At 35.5% G+C, this 16,659-nt stretch overlaps 1 protein-coding gene across 1 annotated transcript; it reads left to right on the top strand.

The window, feature by feature from the left end:
* Positions 1 to 1,688: 1,688 nt before the first annotated feature.
* Positions 1,689 to 7,717, top strand: LOC307186355 (putative E3 ubiquitin-protein ligase HECTD2; the record flags this gene model as incomplete). Its single annotated transcript, XM_079921411.1, is given in 4 exon segments — positions 1,689 to 1,763; positions 5,746 to 5,817; positions 5,821 to 6,235; positions 6,238 to 7,717. Coding segments are annotated over 4 exon segments (1,707 nt in total). The 3' UTR covers positions 7,383 to 7,717.
* Positions 7,718 to 16,659: the final 8,942 nt, after the last annotated feature.

Genomic DNA, 16,659 nt, shown 5'->3' with positions numbered 1-16,659 from the left:
CATATTTAAAAAAACGGACAGAGAGAACCCTCGGATAAATCACACAAAGAAGCATACACATCACACTCAGAAAAAGGGAAAAAGGAAAAAAATATATATATATATCTCTACATTAAAAAAAATGGAAGAGAGAAACCAAATCAATAAACAAATCTACCAATGATAATAAACTCTAAATACTAAACTAAGATAAACATAAAACCAGAAACAAATTAGATGCAGAAAGCAAACCCCAAATCTACAGTTGCTCCCGAAGTTCAAGACCTCAATTTTCAGATGATGTGTTTTCTTTTCAGGTATTCCACAGATGCAGGGTACATCATGTTGATTGTGGAGTTTTAACCCGCTGCTCCTGAGGCTGCTGGGAGAAATTTCCCTTTCTCTTCTTTGTTTGCACAGCTCCTGGGGTTCAGCTTTGGATTTGGCCTTGTCTCTGCATGTAGCTCGCCTGAGGGCATCTGTTCTTTGTTCAGACAGGACGGGGTTAAAGTAGCAGCTGATTAGGGAGCTCTGGCTCACTCCAGCCAGGGGGAGGGAGGGTTACAGAACGCAGGGCAAACCTGTGGTGGCTGAGGCTGGCGTGATATTGCAACAGCCTGAGGCACGTCATGTGTTCTCCCAGGGAAGTTGTCCCTTGATCACAGGACCCTGGCAGTGGCGGGCTGCACAGCTCCCAGGAGGAGAGGTGTGGATAGTGATCTGTGCTTACACACAGGCTTCTTGGTGGCTGCATCAAGAGCCTTAGCGTTTCATGCCCGTTTCTGGTGTCCCTGCTGATAACCGTGACTTGCGCCTGTCTCTGGAGCTCGTTTAGGTGGTGCTCTGAATCCCCTCTCCTTGTGCACCCTGAAACAGTTGTCTCTTGCCTCTTAGGCAGGTCCAGACTTCTTCCCAGTCTCCCTCCCGGCTAGCTGTGGCACACTAGCCCCCTTCAAGCTGTGTTCACGTAGCCAACCCCAGTCCTCTCTCTGGGATCTGACCTCTGAAGCTGGAGCCTCAGCTCTGAGCCACTACCCATCCAGCGGGTGAGCAGACAAGTCTCTCAGGCTGGTGAGTGTTGGTCGGCACTGATCCTCTGTGCGGGTATTTCTCCTCTTTGCCCTCTGCACCCCTATTGCTGCACTCTCCTCCATGGCTCTGAAGCTTCCCCCAGCACCCCCCATCTCTGCCAGTGAAGGGGCTTCCTGGGGCGTGGAAAACTTTCTCCTTCACAGCTCCCTCCCAGAGGTGCAGGTCTCATCCCTATTCTTTTGTCTCTGTTTTTTCTTTTTTCTTTTGCCCTACCCAGGTACGTGGGGAGTTTCTTGCTTTTTGGGAAGGCTGAGATCTTCTGCCAGCATTCAGTAGGCATTCTGTAGGTGTTGTTCCACATGTAGATGTATTTCTGATGTATTTGTGGGGAGGAAGGTGATCTCCAGTTTTTACTCCTCTGCCATTTTGATGGTCTCTGCAAGATATATTTTGAAGGTAGAGGTAATGGAATTTCCTCACAAAATGAATATAAGGTATTAAATGAATAAAACAATCGGTAATGTCTCCAAGGTTTTTGGGGGTTTTTTGCCTGACTAAATGGAGAGATAGAATTGCTATCAATTGAGAGGGAGGACACTGAAGTTGGAGCAAGTTTGGGGCATAGAGGTAGCAGTTCATTTGAACAGGTGAAGGGTGAGATGCTATAAATTATCCAAATGGAGATGCTGAGGACACAGTCGGGTATACAGAGTCAGAGCTTGGGAAACAAATTTGGTAACCATCAGCAAAAAGTTGGTATTTAAACCTATGAGACTAGATGAGATCATTAAGGGAGTGAGTGAAGACAGAGAAGAGAAGATCAAGGACTGAGCCCTGGGTTCTTCCATGTTATCAGTCTGGAAAAGAGGAAGCCCAGCTAATGACACTGAGCAAGAGTAACCTATGAGTTACAAGGAAAACCAAGAAATAGAAATGTGAGCATTATTAAGGAATATGTAGTTAATATTCTCTTTGGGAACATTGGCATGCTTTTTTTTCTTTTGCCATTTTGTAAAGATTTTTATTATGAGCAGAGAGCTATGGTTTTTGTTTTACAAGAAAGAACATGAACTATGAAGGCCAAGATCCTGAATAAAATTGAAAAATTTACCTCTAACCAACTATGTGATGCTGGTCAAGTGCTGTATATGTCTTTAACCCTCCATTTTTCATCTGCAGAATATAAATAATGGATATGTAAAATGTGTGCATATAAGAAACTTTACTTTTATCAATTTGACATAAAATATCCTATATCTTTCATTTCCCCTACATGCTATGAATAATTCCAATGTTTCTTCATATTTTGACTTGCTTGTTGTCATAAGAAAAATTATATGACTAATATGTTTTATAATTTCATAATACATGTTTAACTTCTAGGGAAACTGTGCTTTCTCTTATTTAACAGAAAAAAGTGTTTTGGTTCTTTACCCAAAGCCTTACATTTTCAGTTCTTACCTATTCTGGCATATTATAATTTGTATAGTTTGTAACAGGTCTTTCTCTTTTGTTTCAAATGGAAATCAACTATTGTTGTGAAACATTTACAGACCTAGATTTCTTAGTTTCTCAAAGTCCACTTGTGTACTAACAATCTGTAAATCACTGAGCCTTAGAAGAGAGCTTCCTCAGGAAGGAAAACATAAAACATCAGAGGCATGAGATCTGAAATCTTTTTATATCAACACCCAGTGTTTAGATCTGGTTCTGTTTAACATTTGATTGGTAGAATCTTGTATCCTAGAAGAGTAGGTAGTCACCTCCTTCCCTTTTCCTCTCTCTGCCTCCATGCCCTACATAAACAAAACTAATATATTTCCTTCAAATCTCGTATATTGGAGCTTTACCCATCCTTTAATGTCTGACAAAAATACCACTCTTTCTATAAAAACGTTCTCATCTCAATCATTTGGAAATTTCTGATTATCACCATTTTATAATTATTATTATTATTAATGGGGATATATGTATAATTATTTTTATAGGTAGATTTTCTTGGACCATTTTATTAGATACTCAAAGGTAGAGACTAGGCCTTATGTATACACTTACCTCATATAATTTAAATTTAGTGGTTACTCAAATATATGGGTTGATACAACAATAGCAGAATACACTTTTTTTTGTGGTACGTGGGCCTCTCACTGTTGTGGCCTCTCCCATTGCAGAACACAGGCTCCGGACATGCAAGCTCAGTGGCCACGGCTCACAGGCGCAGCCGCTCCGTGGCATGTGGAATCTTCCTAGACTGGGGCACGAACCCACGTCCCCTGAATCGGCAGGCAGACTCTCAACCACTGCACCACCAGGGAAGCCCAGAATACACTTTTTTTAAAGCACTATGGAATATTCACTAAGATAAGCCATATCCTGGGTCATAAAACAAACCTCAACAAATGTAAGATACTTGTAATTTTTATAGTATGTTCTATGAAAATAATAGAATCAAACTAGAAATTAGTCTAGTCTCTAAAAACGTCTCTATACTTGGAAATAGCCTAAATAATCCTTGGGTCAAGGAAGAAATCTCAAAGTAAATTAAAAATTCATAGAACTAAATAAAAATGAAAATACAACATATTAAAATATGTGAGATTCACCTAAAGCCTCTAATCAATAACGTAAAAAAAATTTTTTAAAGAATGACAAAAAAATAGGAAAAGAATAACAAAATATACCCAAAGCAAGAATAAGGAAGAAATCATAAAGACACAAGTAGAAATCAATGCAATTGAAAACAGGAAAACAATAGAGAAAATCAATGAAAAAAAGTTGTTTCTTTGGGAAAAATATAAAATTGATAATGCTCTACTAAGGCTGACAAAGAAAGCAACTAGCAAAGACATAAATTACTAATATTAAGAATGAAACAAGAAACATCACTACAGATCTTGTAGTCATTAAAAGCATAAGAGGAGACTACTACAAACAATTCTGCAGTCATAAATTCAGTTTAGAAGAAATGGACAAATTCCGCAAAACCCACAAACTACTAAGGCTCAGTAAAGATGAAATAGTCAAATGAAATAATCTTATTACCTTTAAAGAAATTGAATTTGTAATTTAAAAGCTCTCCAAAAAGAAACCAGACCCAGATGTTTCACTGAAGATTTCTACCAAACAGTTAAAGAATACAACAATTTTATATAATCTCTTCCAGAATATAAAAGTATGCAAAACATTTTCCAACACATTCTATAAGGCTAGTATCAACATGATATCAAAACCAGACAAGGACAGTACAAAATAAAAAGGAAAGAAAGAGGAAAAACATCTACAGACCAGTATCTCCATGAGCTTACACATAAAAACTGTCAACAAAATATTAGAAAATTGAATCCAGAAAGGTATAAAAAAAGCATCATTACCAAGTGAAATCTATAACGGGTATGGAAGACTGCTTCAACATTTGAAAATCAATCAATTTAATTCACCATATCTGTAAGCTGAAAAAGAAAAATCAAGTGACATATCAATTGACAAAAAAAACGCATTTTAGAAAATCCAACATTAATTAATGATAAAAACTCTAAGCATATTAGTAATAAAGTGGAATTACCTCAACCTGATGAAGAGCATCTACCAAAATTTCCAGCTATCACCATGCATCAAGAGTGAAAGACTGCCTCCAACATAAATCACATGCTGGGCCACAAAGCAAACCTTGGTAGATTTAAGAAAATTGAAATCATATGAAGCATCTTTTATGACCACAACACTATGAGATTAAAAATCAACTACAAGAAAAAAAAAAAACCAGAAAAAACACAACCACATGGAGGCTGAATAATATGTTACTAAACAGCCAATGGATCACTGAAGAAATCAAAGAGGAAGTTAATAAAAAAAACCTAGAGACAAGTGAAAATGAAAACAAGATGATCTAAAACCTATGGGGCACACTAAAAGCAGTTCTAAGAGGGATGTTTATAGTGATACAAACTTACCTTGGGAACAAGAAAAATCTCAAATGAACAACCTAAACTTACACTTAAAGCAAGTAGAGAAAGAAGAACAAACAAAACCCCGTTAGTAGAAGGAAAGAAATCATAAAGATCAGAGCAGAAATAAATGAAAGACAGACTAAGAAAAATCAATGAACCCCAAAACTGATTGTTTGAAAAGATAAATAAAATTGATAAACCTTTATCCAGAATCATCAAAAAAAGGGAGAGGGCCCAAATCAATAAAATCAGAATTGAAAAATAGTTACTACAACCAGCACCACAGAAATACAGAGAATCATAAGAGACTATTATGATCAACTATACACTGATAGAACGGGAAACCTAAAAGAAATGGACAAATTCTTAGAAAGGTACAATCTCCTAAGACTGAATCAGAAAGAAATAGAAAGTATGAACAGACTAATTACCAGGACGGAAATTGAATCAGTAATTTAAAAACTCCCAACAAGCAAAAGTCCAGGATTATATATATATATATATATATATATATATATATATATATATATATATATATATATATATATAACTGAATCACTTTGCTGGACACCTGAAAGTAACACAATATTGTAAATCAAATATACTTCAATAGAAATAAATTAATTAAAAACAGAGTGGGCTACCTGGGTTCTTCAGTGGGGCTAATGGCTGACTCTGGGAGGGCTCACGCTAAGGAGTACTTCCCAGAACTTCTGCTGCCAGTGTCCTTGTCCTCATGGTGAGACAGAGCCACCCACCACCTCTGCAGGAGACCCTCCAATACTAGCAGCCTCAAGACATTCAGAAGACAATATTAAAGGGAATCATTAACAGCCTGTTACAAGAATGGAAAAGTCCATGAACAAAAGATTATCTTAGAGCATATTTTATACTTTTACAGAATCCTCAATTTAATAACACATCTACATATGTCATCTATGCTCACTTGCTACGACAGATAGCTATGTTAGTGGAAGATGACCATCATTTCCTAGTTCACTGGTTTAAAAAATTATCCCAGAAGAGGTTCAAACAATTGGTAGAGAGATTGCTGCAGTTTATTTCTTTACACCTGTTTCCTGCAAAGCCTGAAGAATTTCCACCTATATCAAAGTGTTCCTGGTGGATCCCATCATCATCTAAAGTGTTGGCTTTACTTAATACTGCAAACAATTTGGTTCTTCCTCCCCTTATTCCTTATACTGATTTCTATAATTCTACATTGGATCATATTGATCTCATGGAAGAATACCACACCTGGCAGAGCTTTGGAAATTCTCACAGCAAAGTCTGGTGGATAAAGTATCTAGAAGAGAGAGACCTGATATGAATATGTTATTTCTAAATATGAAAGTAAGGTGGACATATCTGGTCAGCGATTCTCTTGATGAGTTAACCCGGAAAAGAGCAGACTTGCAAAAGAAGTTGAAAGTTACCTTTGTAGGGGAAGTTGGTTTGGGTACAGGCGGCTTGACTAAAGAATGGTTCCTTCTTCTAATTCGACAAATTTTTCATCCAGATTATGGCATGTTTACGTATCATAAGGATTCATACTGCCATTGGTTTAGCAGCTTTACATGTGACAACTATTCTGGATTCCGATTGGTTGGAATTCTTATGGGACTAGCTGTTTATAACAGCATTGCTTTGGATATTCATTTCCCCCGCTGCTGCTACAAGAAATTATTGAGCCCTCCCATCATTCCTAATGACCAAAATATGCCAGTAGGCATCTGCAGTGTTACCACTGATGACCTGAGTCAAATTATGCCTGAGTTGGCCCATGGATTAAGTGAACTCCTGTCATATGAAGGCAATGTTGAAGAAGATTTCTATTCAATATTTCAGGTGTTTCAAGAAGAATTCAGAATAATTAAGTCCTATAATTTAAAGCCAGGTGGTGATAAAATTCCAGTTACCAATCAAAATAGGAAAGAATATGTACAGCTTTATATTCACTTTCTTCTCAACAAATCCATCTATAAGCAGTTTGCTGCATTTTATTATGGATTTCACAGTGTGTGTGCTTCAAATTTCCTAATGCTTCTTCATCCAGAAGAGGTTGAAATTCTGGTCTGTGGAAGTCCTGAACTGGGTATGCACGCCCTGCAGAGAAGTACTCAGTATGATGGCTATGCAAAAACCGACTTGACTATACAATACTTTTGGGATATTGTGCTTGGATTTCCTCTTGACCTTCAAAAGAAGTTGCTACATTTTACCACAGGAAGTGACAGAGTACCTGTAGAAGGAATGGCTGACTTGAACTTTAAAATCTCAAAGAATGAAACTTCAACTAACTGGTTGCCTGTGGCCCACACCTGCTTCAATCAACTTTGCCTTCCCCGCTACAAGAACAAAAAGGACCTGAAACAGAAATTGATTATTGGAATTTCAAATTCAGAAGGTTTTGGACTTGAGTAACCTAGAAGACTTGAAATATATTTTATATGTAGCATTCACTTCCCTCTCATTGTGCCTTTAAGCTTTTCATGTTTCTGTCTCAAAACACCTTGACAAAACTCACCAACTTTAAAATACTGATTTTTTAAAAATCAAATATGAAGTATGTTCAGTAGAGGCATGGTTTTCTAAAAATACAGCACTGCTTGAGTGAGAAAAAGACCAGATGGCAGAGACAGGTGTGGGTCCAGTCCCTCTTTTTTATAACACTTTATCATTCTCCATAAGTAGTTTGTCACAGGTGTTCCACTGGGAAAGCATTGTGCAGTAAAGAATGCACTGATGACAAAGTGGAGACCAGTGGCAGCTTGTGTGCTGCTAGCACACCGTAGCAACACAGATAGCTACATTTTCATTAATGTAAGGCATGTAGCCATATTTTCATATAGCGGTTAAACAACAGTATAATTGCAAATGCAATTTACAGGGTTTTTTGATATACTGGCTTTCGTTCTCTAAGATTCTTTTCAACCATTGCTGAAAAGCATGTAAATAATGACATAATAGCCTGAGAATAATGGGATTTTGATAGTGCCATTTATTGCTAAAGATTTATTTTTACAAAGTAAATTCAGGGTTTTAGATGTGTATACAGCTTTTACAAATCAATAAAGATGATTGTATAAGGGTGTAAAAAGAAACAGTGAAAAACTGAATATTTTCCCTCTAAAATTGGGATAAGGTGAGGATGTCTGTACTCACTACTTTTATTAAACTAGAAGTTCTAGTCAGTGCAATAGGGTGAGAAAAACATTAAAGAAATAAATTGGCTCTATTTCCATATGATATGATTGTTTACATCGAAAATCTCAAGGAATATACAAAAAAATTCTTAGAACTATTAAGAGATTTCAACACAGTTGCAAGATTTATGAGTGACACATAAAAATCAATTATATTTGTATATACTAAGAAGCAATCCCTCTACTGGGTATATACCCAGAGAAAACCATAACTCAGAAAGATACATGCACCCCAATGTTCATTGCAGCACTATTTACAATAGTCAGGTCATGGAAGCAACCTAAATGCCCATCGACAGATGAATGGATAAAGAAGATGTGGTACATATATACAGTGGAATATTACTCAGCCATACAAAGGAATGAAATGGAGTCATTTATAGAGACATGGATAGACATAGAGACTGTCATACAGAGTGAAGTAAGTCAGAAAGAGAAAAACAAATATCATATATTAATGCATATATGTGGAATCTAGAAAAATGGTACAGATGAACCTGTTTGCAAGGCAGAAATAGAGACACAGACGTAGAGAACAAACATATGGGCACCAAGGGGGAAAAGGGGTATGGAATGAATTGGAAGATTGATGACAAATACACACTAATATGTATAAAATAGATAACTAATGAGAATCCACTGTATAGCACAGGGGGCTCCACTTCGTTGTACAGTAGAAACTAATGCAACATTGTAAAACAACTATATCCCTATTTAAAAAAAAATTAAAAATCAAAAGAAACATGTAGAAATCAAATTTTTCTTAAAAAAATTACAATTGTTCCCCCAAAATAAAATACTCAGGTATAACTGTAATAATACATGTAAATGACTTTTATCCTAAAAATCACAAAATGTTGATGAAAGAAATCAAAGAAGACCCTAATGGATTCATGATTTACAATTCACGTTCATGGATTGTAACACTGGACATTATAAAGATGTCAATTCTCTTTAAATTGTTCTATAGGTTTAACACAATTCTGTAAAAAAAAAATGTGTCAAAGACATACTTGATCTTAGCCAATTTATACATTGTCCATATATACAGAGACTGACATTTTATCAGTATTTACAGGCATAAATTTTCACAATTTAACTCTCTTAATATCATTAAATTTCTTCTCCCATTTCACATTGATATGGTCTAAAAATTACTTTTAATTAACCTTTTGCTGGGTAGAAAGTGTTAAATGTCATTTGGGATTAAGAAGCCTATAGATTTTGACTGATTTCCAATTTACAGCATTTAAAAAACTGTTATATAATATTTTCAATGCATAGATTTGTACACTTATTTCTTCAGTTTTTTAATTTAACAATAGTATGATTTACAAAAATGGGAGAGAGTTGTGAGCACTGAGAAGGTCCTTAGTTTTATTCCCAGCTTCAGATAGCAAATCTTGCAGTCATCTTCATGTGCTTTTATTCCACAGATCCTAAAGCTGTTTATTTTTAAATGTTTAGAATCACGTCTTCTTCTGATCTTTAAAACTCACAATGATTAGGGAATCTAGATTTTGAAATAAAGTACGTCCAAAAATATGTCAATGGCATTAAATAAAATCTGAAACTGAGTTTTTTAGGACGACATCTCCTTACTCAGATAAGGATTTACTTCATTTTTTTTTCTCCCTGTATTTGGTAGAATTGAAAGTATTATTGCTTCTTGGCTTGAATGAGGGAATGACTTACATTTATCTAATACAATTTATTCTTACAAATGGTCTCAAAAGTGAGGTAATCCAACATTGAGGCAATGGAAAAGAGTTCTTATCATAATAAATTTACAAATTTATGTGCATTCTTTCTCTTCTTTATAAGTCTGTGAGGTCCTTGATACCATGCATTACATGTGAGACCTCTCAGTTTCCAGATCAGTGTTTTATTTTATGCTTCAATATATCAGAGGATACTTTCATACTCAAACCAGTTCAAGCAAAAATTTTATTATTTCACATAATGAAAAGTCCAGGGACAAATTTGGCTTTCAGGAAAATTGAATCAAAGATGCCATCATAATTCTGTCTCTGCCCCTTGATTCTGCTTTCCTGTGGTCTGGCTTCATCCTCAGGGAGATTCTCCCCACAGAGCAGTGTGAAAGCTTCACACTGATATTCTATAGCACTGTAAACCTAGTGGAAAGAGTGCTCCTCCCTTTTATATGTCCAGTTAAATTTTGAAGATTGAATGATAAGCCTGGAGTAAGTCATGTGTTGATCCCTAAACCATTTATTGTGGACAGCACATGTGCTGCTTTGATCAGATATGCATGCATCAACCCCACCAAAAGTCACAGATGGAGTGCAGCACTGGGTGTTTTCTTGATGGAAATTGAGAATTTATTATTAGAAAATAGAAAATAGGTGTTGAACTGGCATAAATGAGATATCCAAACAATACACATCCAATACAAATGCCTGAAATAAAATAATTAAAGCAATTAAATAATAAAAGTAAAACACGAATTAAAGAATGCTCTGAGATTTACATTTGAAAGAACAATGTTGGAATTATGGTTCTGGCACTTTCAAGCCCTGTGGACTTAAGTAAATGATAAATAGTCTGTGAGCTTTACTTTCCTTGTTTTTTTAATTTTTGAGGAATAAACAAAATGTTTATAATCCACTAATGAGATAATTGTGCACAGAGAAAAATTCAAAAGCATTTGAAAAATAAAATAATGTAACAGTTCAGCAGGTTTGTTGGAACTTAACAGATATCATAAAAATAAACCCTAACTTTATGCTTTAATAAATGGTTCAACACTGAAATTAAAAAATATACTATCTAAAATGCTAACAAAAATATAAAGCATTCAAGAAAAATGCCCCACAAATATGTATGAGACCTCCATAAAAAAAGAAATTTAAAAAATTAAGTCAGGTTTATTAGGCTATAATTTACATGCAATAAATTTTTCTTTTTTCCCAGTACAGTTCTATGATTTTTAACAATGCACACAGATGTGTAACCACTAGCACACTAAAGATAGTGAACATTTGCATCACCTCCCCAAATTTCTCAAATGTTCCTTTGTCAACCTACTTTCCCACATCCAGCCCATGGTTACCACTGTTCTTTTTTTGTTAGATAGATAGATATACACATCAAAGCCTTCCTGTATTCCTTACAAGCTTGAAAAGGTGAAATGTTATTTTATAAGCAAGGTATTAAAATGCATTTATAAATTCTTCTTGGCTTCAATCATGAATAAATATTTGCTGTTAGCAATTAAAAAAAAAAAACTTATAGTTTTGACTTTTCCAGAACATCATGTTAATGGAATAATACAATTTGTGGCTTTTTGAATCTGGCTTCTTTCACTTAGAGTCATGTATTTGTTAGTCATCCATGTGTTGCATACATCAGTAAATCCTTCCATTTTATTGCTGCATAAAATTCCTTTCCATGGTGTTCCACAGTTTGTTTATCCATTTAACAGTTGATTGACATTTGCGTTGTTTCTAGTTTTTGGCAATTATCAACATGCAATAAAATTTCCCATACAGGATTTTTTGTGAACACGTATTTTCTTTCTCTTGAGTAAATACACAGGAGCGAGATTTCTGAGTCAAATGATAAGTATCTAACTTTGTGAGAAAACTGATTTCTAATATGTCTATACTAGTTTGCATTCCCACCAACAATGTATGAATATTCCAGCTGCTCCACATTCTTGACAGTACCTGGTACTGTCTGTTCTATTTTAGTCATTCTAATACATGTGTAATAATATTTCATTGTGATTTTAATTTGCATTTCCTTAATGACTAATGGTAGTGAGCATCTTTTCATGTTTTTGCTTACTACCTATGCATCATCTGTGATGAAGTTTCTGCTCAAATCTTCTGCACATTTTTAATTTAGTTATTTTCTTGTTAAGTTATAACAGGTCTTTATATATTCTGAATACAAGTCCCTCATCAGAGAATTCTTTTGTATATATTGTCTCCTAGTCTTAAGTTATCCTGTCATTTTCTAAAGAGTGCCTTTTGAAATGCAAAATTTTTAATTTTGAGGAAGTCCAATTTATCAATTATTTTAAAACATTATGGTTCATGACTTTATTCAACATAGTTTTGGAAGTTTTAGCCACAACAATCAGAGAAGATAAAGAAATTAAAGTATTGCAAAACAGAAAAGAAGAAGTAAAGATGTGACTGTTTGCATACACTAATGATGAAAAATCTGAAAGAGAAATTAAGGAAACACACCCATTTACCATTGCAACAAAAAGAATAAAATACCTAGGAATAAACTTACCTAAGGAGACAAAAGACCTGTATGCAGAAAATTATAAGACACTGATGAAAGAAATTAAAGATGATACAAACAGATGGAGGGGTATAGCATGTTCTTGGATTGGAAGAATCAACATTGTGAAAATTACTATACTACCCAAAGCAATCTACAGATTCAGTGCAATCCCTATCAAACTACCAATGGCATTTTTCACAGAACTAGAACAAAAAATTTCACAATTTGTATGGAAACACAAAAGACCCTGAACAGCCAAAGCAATCTTGAGAAAGAAAAACAGAGCTGGAGGAATCAGACTCCAGGACTTCAGACTATATTACAAAGCTACAGTAATCAAGACAGTCTGGTATGGGCACAAAAACAGAAATATAGATCAATGGGACAGGATAGAAAGCCCAGAGTTAATGATGCACAAATGGTTACCTTACTTTTGATAAATGATGCAAGAATATACAATGAAGAAAAGACAACCTCTTCAATAATTAGTGCTGGGAAAACTGGACAGCTACCTATAAAAGAATGAAATTAGAACACTCCCTAACACAATACACAAAAATAAACTCAAAATGGAATAAAGACCTACCTGTAAGGCCAGACAATGTAAAACTCTTAGAGGAAAACATAGGCTGAACACTCTATGGCATAAATCACAGCAAGATCATTTTTTACCCACCTCCTAGAGAAATGGAAATAAATAAATAAATAAATAAATGGGACAGAATGAAACTTCAAAGCTTTTGCACAGCAAAGGAAACCATGAACAAGACCAAAAGACAACTCTCAGAATGGGAGAAAAAAATTGCAAATGAAGCAACTGACAAATGATTAATCTCCAAAATTTATAAGCAGATCATGCTGCTCAATATCAGAAAAACAAACAACCCATTCCAAAAAATGGGCAGAAGATCTAAATAGACATTTCTCCAAAGAAGATATACAGACTGCCAACAAACACATGAAAGGATGCTCAACATCACTAATCATTAGAGAAAGGCAAGTCAAAACTGCAATGAGTTATCACCTCACACCAGTCAGAATGGCCATCATCAAAAAATCTATAAACAATAAATGCTGGAGAGGGTGTGGAAAAAAGAGAACCCTCTTGCACTGTTGGTGGGAATGTAAACTGATACAGCCACTATGCAGAACAGTAGGGAGATTCCTTAAAAAACTAACAATAGAACTACAATACTACCCAGCAATCCCACTACTGGGCATATACCCTGAGAAAACCATAATTCAAAAAGTGTCATGTACCATAATGTTCATTGCAGTTCTATTTACAATAGCCAGGACATGGAAGCAACCTAAGTGTCCATCGACAGATGAATGGATAAAGAAGATGTGGCACATATATACAATGGAATATTACTCAGCCATAGAAAGGAACAAAATTGAGTTATCTGTAGTGAGGTGGATGGACCTAGAGTTTGTAATGTAGAGTGAAGTAAGTCAGAAATAGGAAAACAGATACCATATGCTAACATATATATATGGAATCTAAAAAAAAAAAAAAAAAAACTGGTTCTGAAGAACCTAGGGGCAGGATAGGAATAAAGACCCAGACGTAGAGAATGGACTTGAGGATACAGGGAGGGGGAAGGGTAAGCTGGGAAGAAGTGAGAGAGTGGCATGTACTTATATATACTACCAAATGTAAAATAGATAGCTAGTGGAAAGCAACTGCATAGTACAGGGAGATCAGCTCTGTGCTTTGTGACCACCTAGAGGGGTGGGATAGGGAGGCTGGTAGGGAGACGCAAGAGGGAGGGAATATAGGGATATATGTATATGTATAGTTGATTCACTTTGTGATACAGTAGAAACTGACACACCATTGTAAAGCAATTATACTCCAATAGAGATGTTAAAAAAAAATCTTTCAATCTTTTCACCATCAAGTAATTGGTAATTATTAGTGAATAACAAACCAGTGACCAACTTACAAGTGCCCAGAAAATATGACAACAACAAAGTGAAGGGACCAGATGGAAATGGGAGTGTAAATGTGGAGATATGCATGTCTCTTCAATGTTCCACACCAGGCTTAGCTTGCTGTCGACCCTCAGTAAATGTTAAGCAACAATAATAATAATAGGTACCATCTGGATGCCAAATTTAGAGTGGTAGAAACATACAGGCCAGACTTCCCTTACTGATTATTCCCAATGCGTACAGCACTTTTCTTAGCTCAGTTAATAGGATAAATATTCTTTCAGTCACTCAGGCAAAAAGTCACCTTTATCTTTAACTCTCCCTGCTTCACCATCACTCACAAACCCTTTCAGAAATCTTCCTGTCTTCAGTCTCCTTCTCTTCTAAACAAGACATAGCATTGCTGTCATTGTTTCCATAAAAAATGCAAGTCTATATTACTAGCTCAGAAAACCTCTGATCATGTTCTGTTACCTAAGAGGATAAAATCATAATATTTTAACTTGGTATATAAGACTTTTTAATTTCCTCAACTCATGTTTCCAACATAATATCATGCTACGTCACTTGAAAATCTTCTCTTGCATTCTATTTGCCTCACATATGAGGCTAATGAATATTTTTCAAAAGATACCAAAAAGGATCCCTCATGTATTTCTAAGTACTCACACTTTTCTCATATGGAGTGATCTTCTTATCTCTACCTGTTTGATTTCTACATGTTCTTCAAAGGTCAACTTAAAGTCATCTCTTGTGTGAGAACATCACTGTTCATCCCATGAGAATCTAAATTCTCTCTTTCATCTTCCTTTAATATATTGTTTGTGATCTTCATACCATATTATAGTCTGCTTTTTCTTAATAATTATAGCTAAAATTTATTAAAACCTTATTATGCATCATATATTCTTCTAAGTTCTTTTATTATTATAGTACTAATATTATATATGAACACACAATCTTCACAACAATCCTAGAAGAGCATTATTAACCATTTTACAGATGAGAGAATTAAGGTATAGAGCCAGCAACTAATTTGAGCAGAGATAGTAAGTGACAGAGCTGAGATTTGAACCCAGAGTGCCTGCTCTCAACCGCTAGACTCGTGTTGAGCTACCTGTCTTGCTACTAGATTCTGAGCTACTTGAGAGCATATGATTCTCTTAACACCTCTTCATCAAGTTCTACCTTGATCCCATCCGCCATCCCACATAAATATCCAATTCCTCACAGCACCTAACAGAGCTTCTTATAGCTGGCAAATAATTATGCTATGGAAAGGAAAAAGAAAAAAATGATTCAACTGGTATCAATTAAAGACGTTATTATCACTATTATTATTATTAAACTATTATTATCTCAACAAAGAAAAATTAAAGCATCTCTCATTTATTCTACCCTTTACCCTCCAAGAATAGAGACTAAGTAGGCTCTGGAGTTATTTAGTTCTAAGCTATCTTCCCCACTAGGAGTAATTAATAGTATTTTGTGTTTTATGTACTCCAACTGGAATTGGAGCTGCTCTGAAGACATTCGCAACATGCACAGGTTCTGGAAGGCTTAGGCCCTTGAGGGAATTGGGTCGAATTATTCACAAGGAAGCCCTATGGACTAGACAAGAGGAGAGTGCTATGGATTGAAGGTTTGTGATCCCACCAAAATTCATCTGTTGAAATCCTAACCTTCATTGTGATGGTATTAAGAGGTGGTGTCTTTGGGATGTAATTGATCATTAGGATGGAAACCACATGAATGGGATTAGTGCTCTTATAAGAAGAGATAGAAGATTTTGCTCCCTCTCTCTCTGCTTTCTACCATATGAGGATACAGCCATCTGCAAATGAGAAAGCAGGATTTTACCAGACACTGGATCTGCCAGGACCTTGATCTTGGACTTCCCAGGCTCCAGAACCATAAGAAATAAGTGTTTGCTGTTTAAACTACCAAGTTTGTTGTAATATGTTATAGCTGCCAGAGCTGACTAAAACAGAGAGCAACCCTGGAAACTGGCTAGGCGTGATTCTCCCTAAAAACTGGATAGAAAACAGCCATTCAGGTTCCTTTAGAAGCTATGCTCAAACAATTTCAGCTCTAGGGGAATGTTGAGGATCTCTGTGTTCCAGGAACACTAAAACCATGAAACTCGTAGTTCACAATACACTGCCTGAAAAACCAAAGGAAACAATGATACTGATGAAAATAACCAGACTCTTAAGACTTCTCTAAATGTACCTATTTGTTAGGACCATGTAAGTGCCAAAGAAGGAAAGCTGTCCTTTAAACATTGATAATCAACT

The sequence above is a fragment of the Stenella coeruleoalba genome, assembly GCF_951394435.1.
Source record: "Stenella coeruleoalba genome assembly, chromosome: 5".
NCBI classification, from domain to species: domain Eukaryota; kingdom Metazoa; phylum Chordata; class Mammalia; order Artiodactyla; family Delphinidae; genus Stenella; species Stenella coeruleoalba.
The sequence above is the reverse complement of the archived record's forward strand: the minus strand, read 5'-3'. Positions and strand labels throughout refer to the sequence as shown.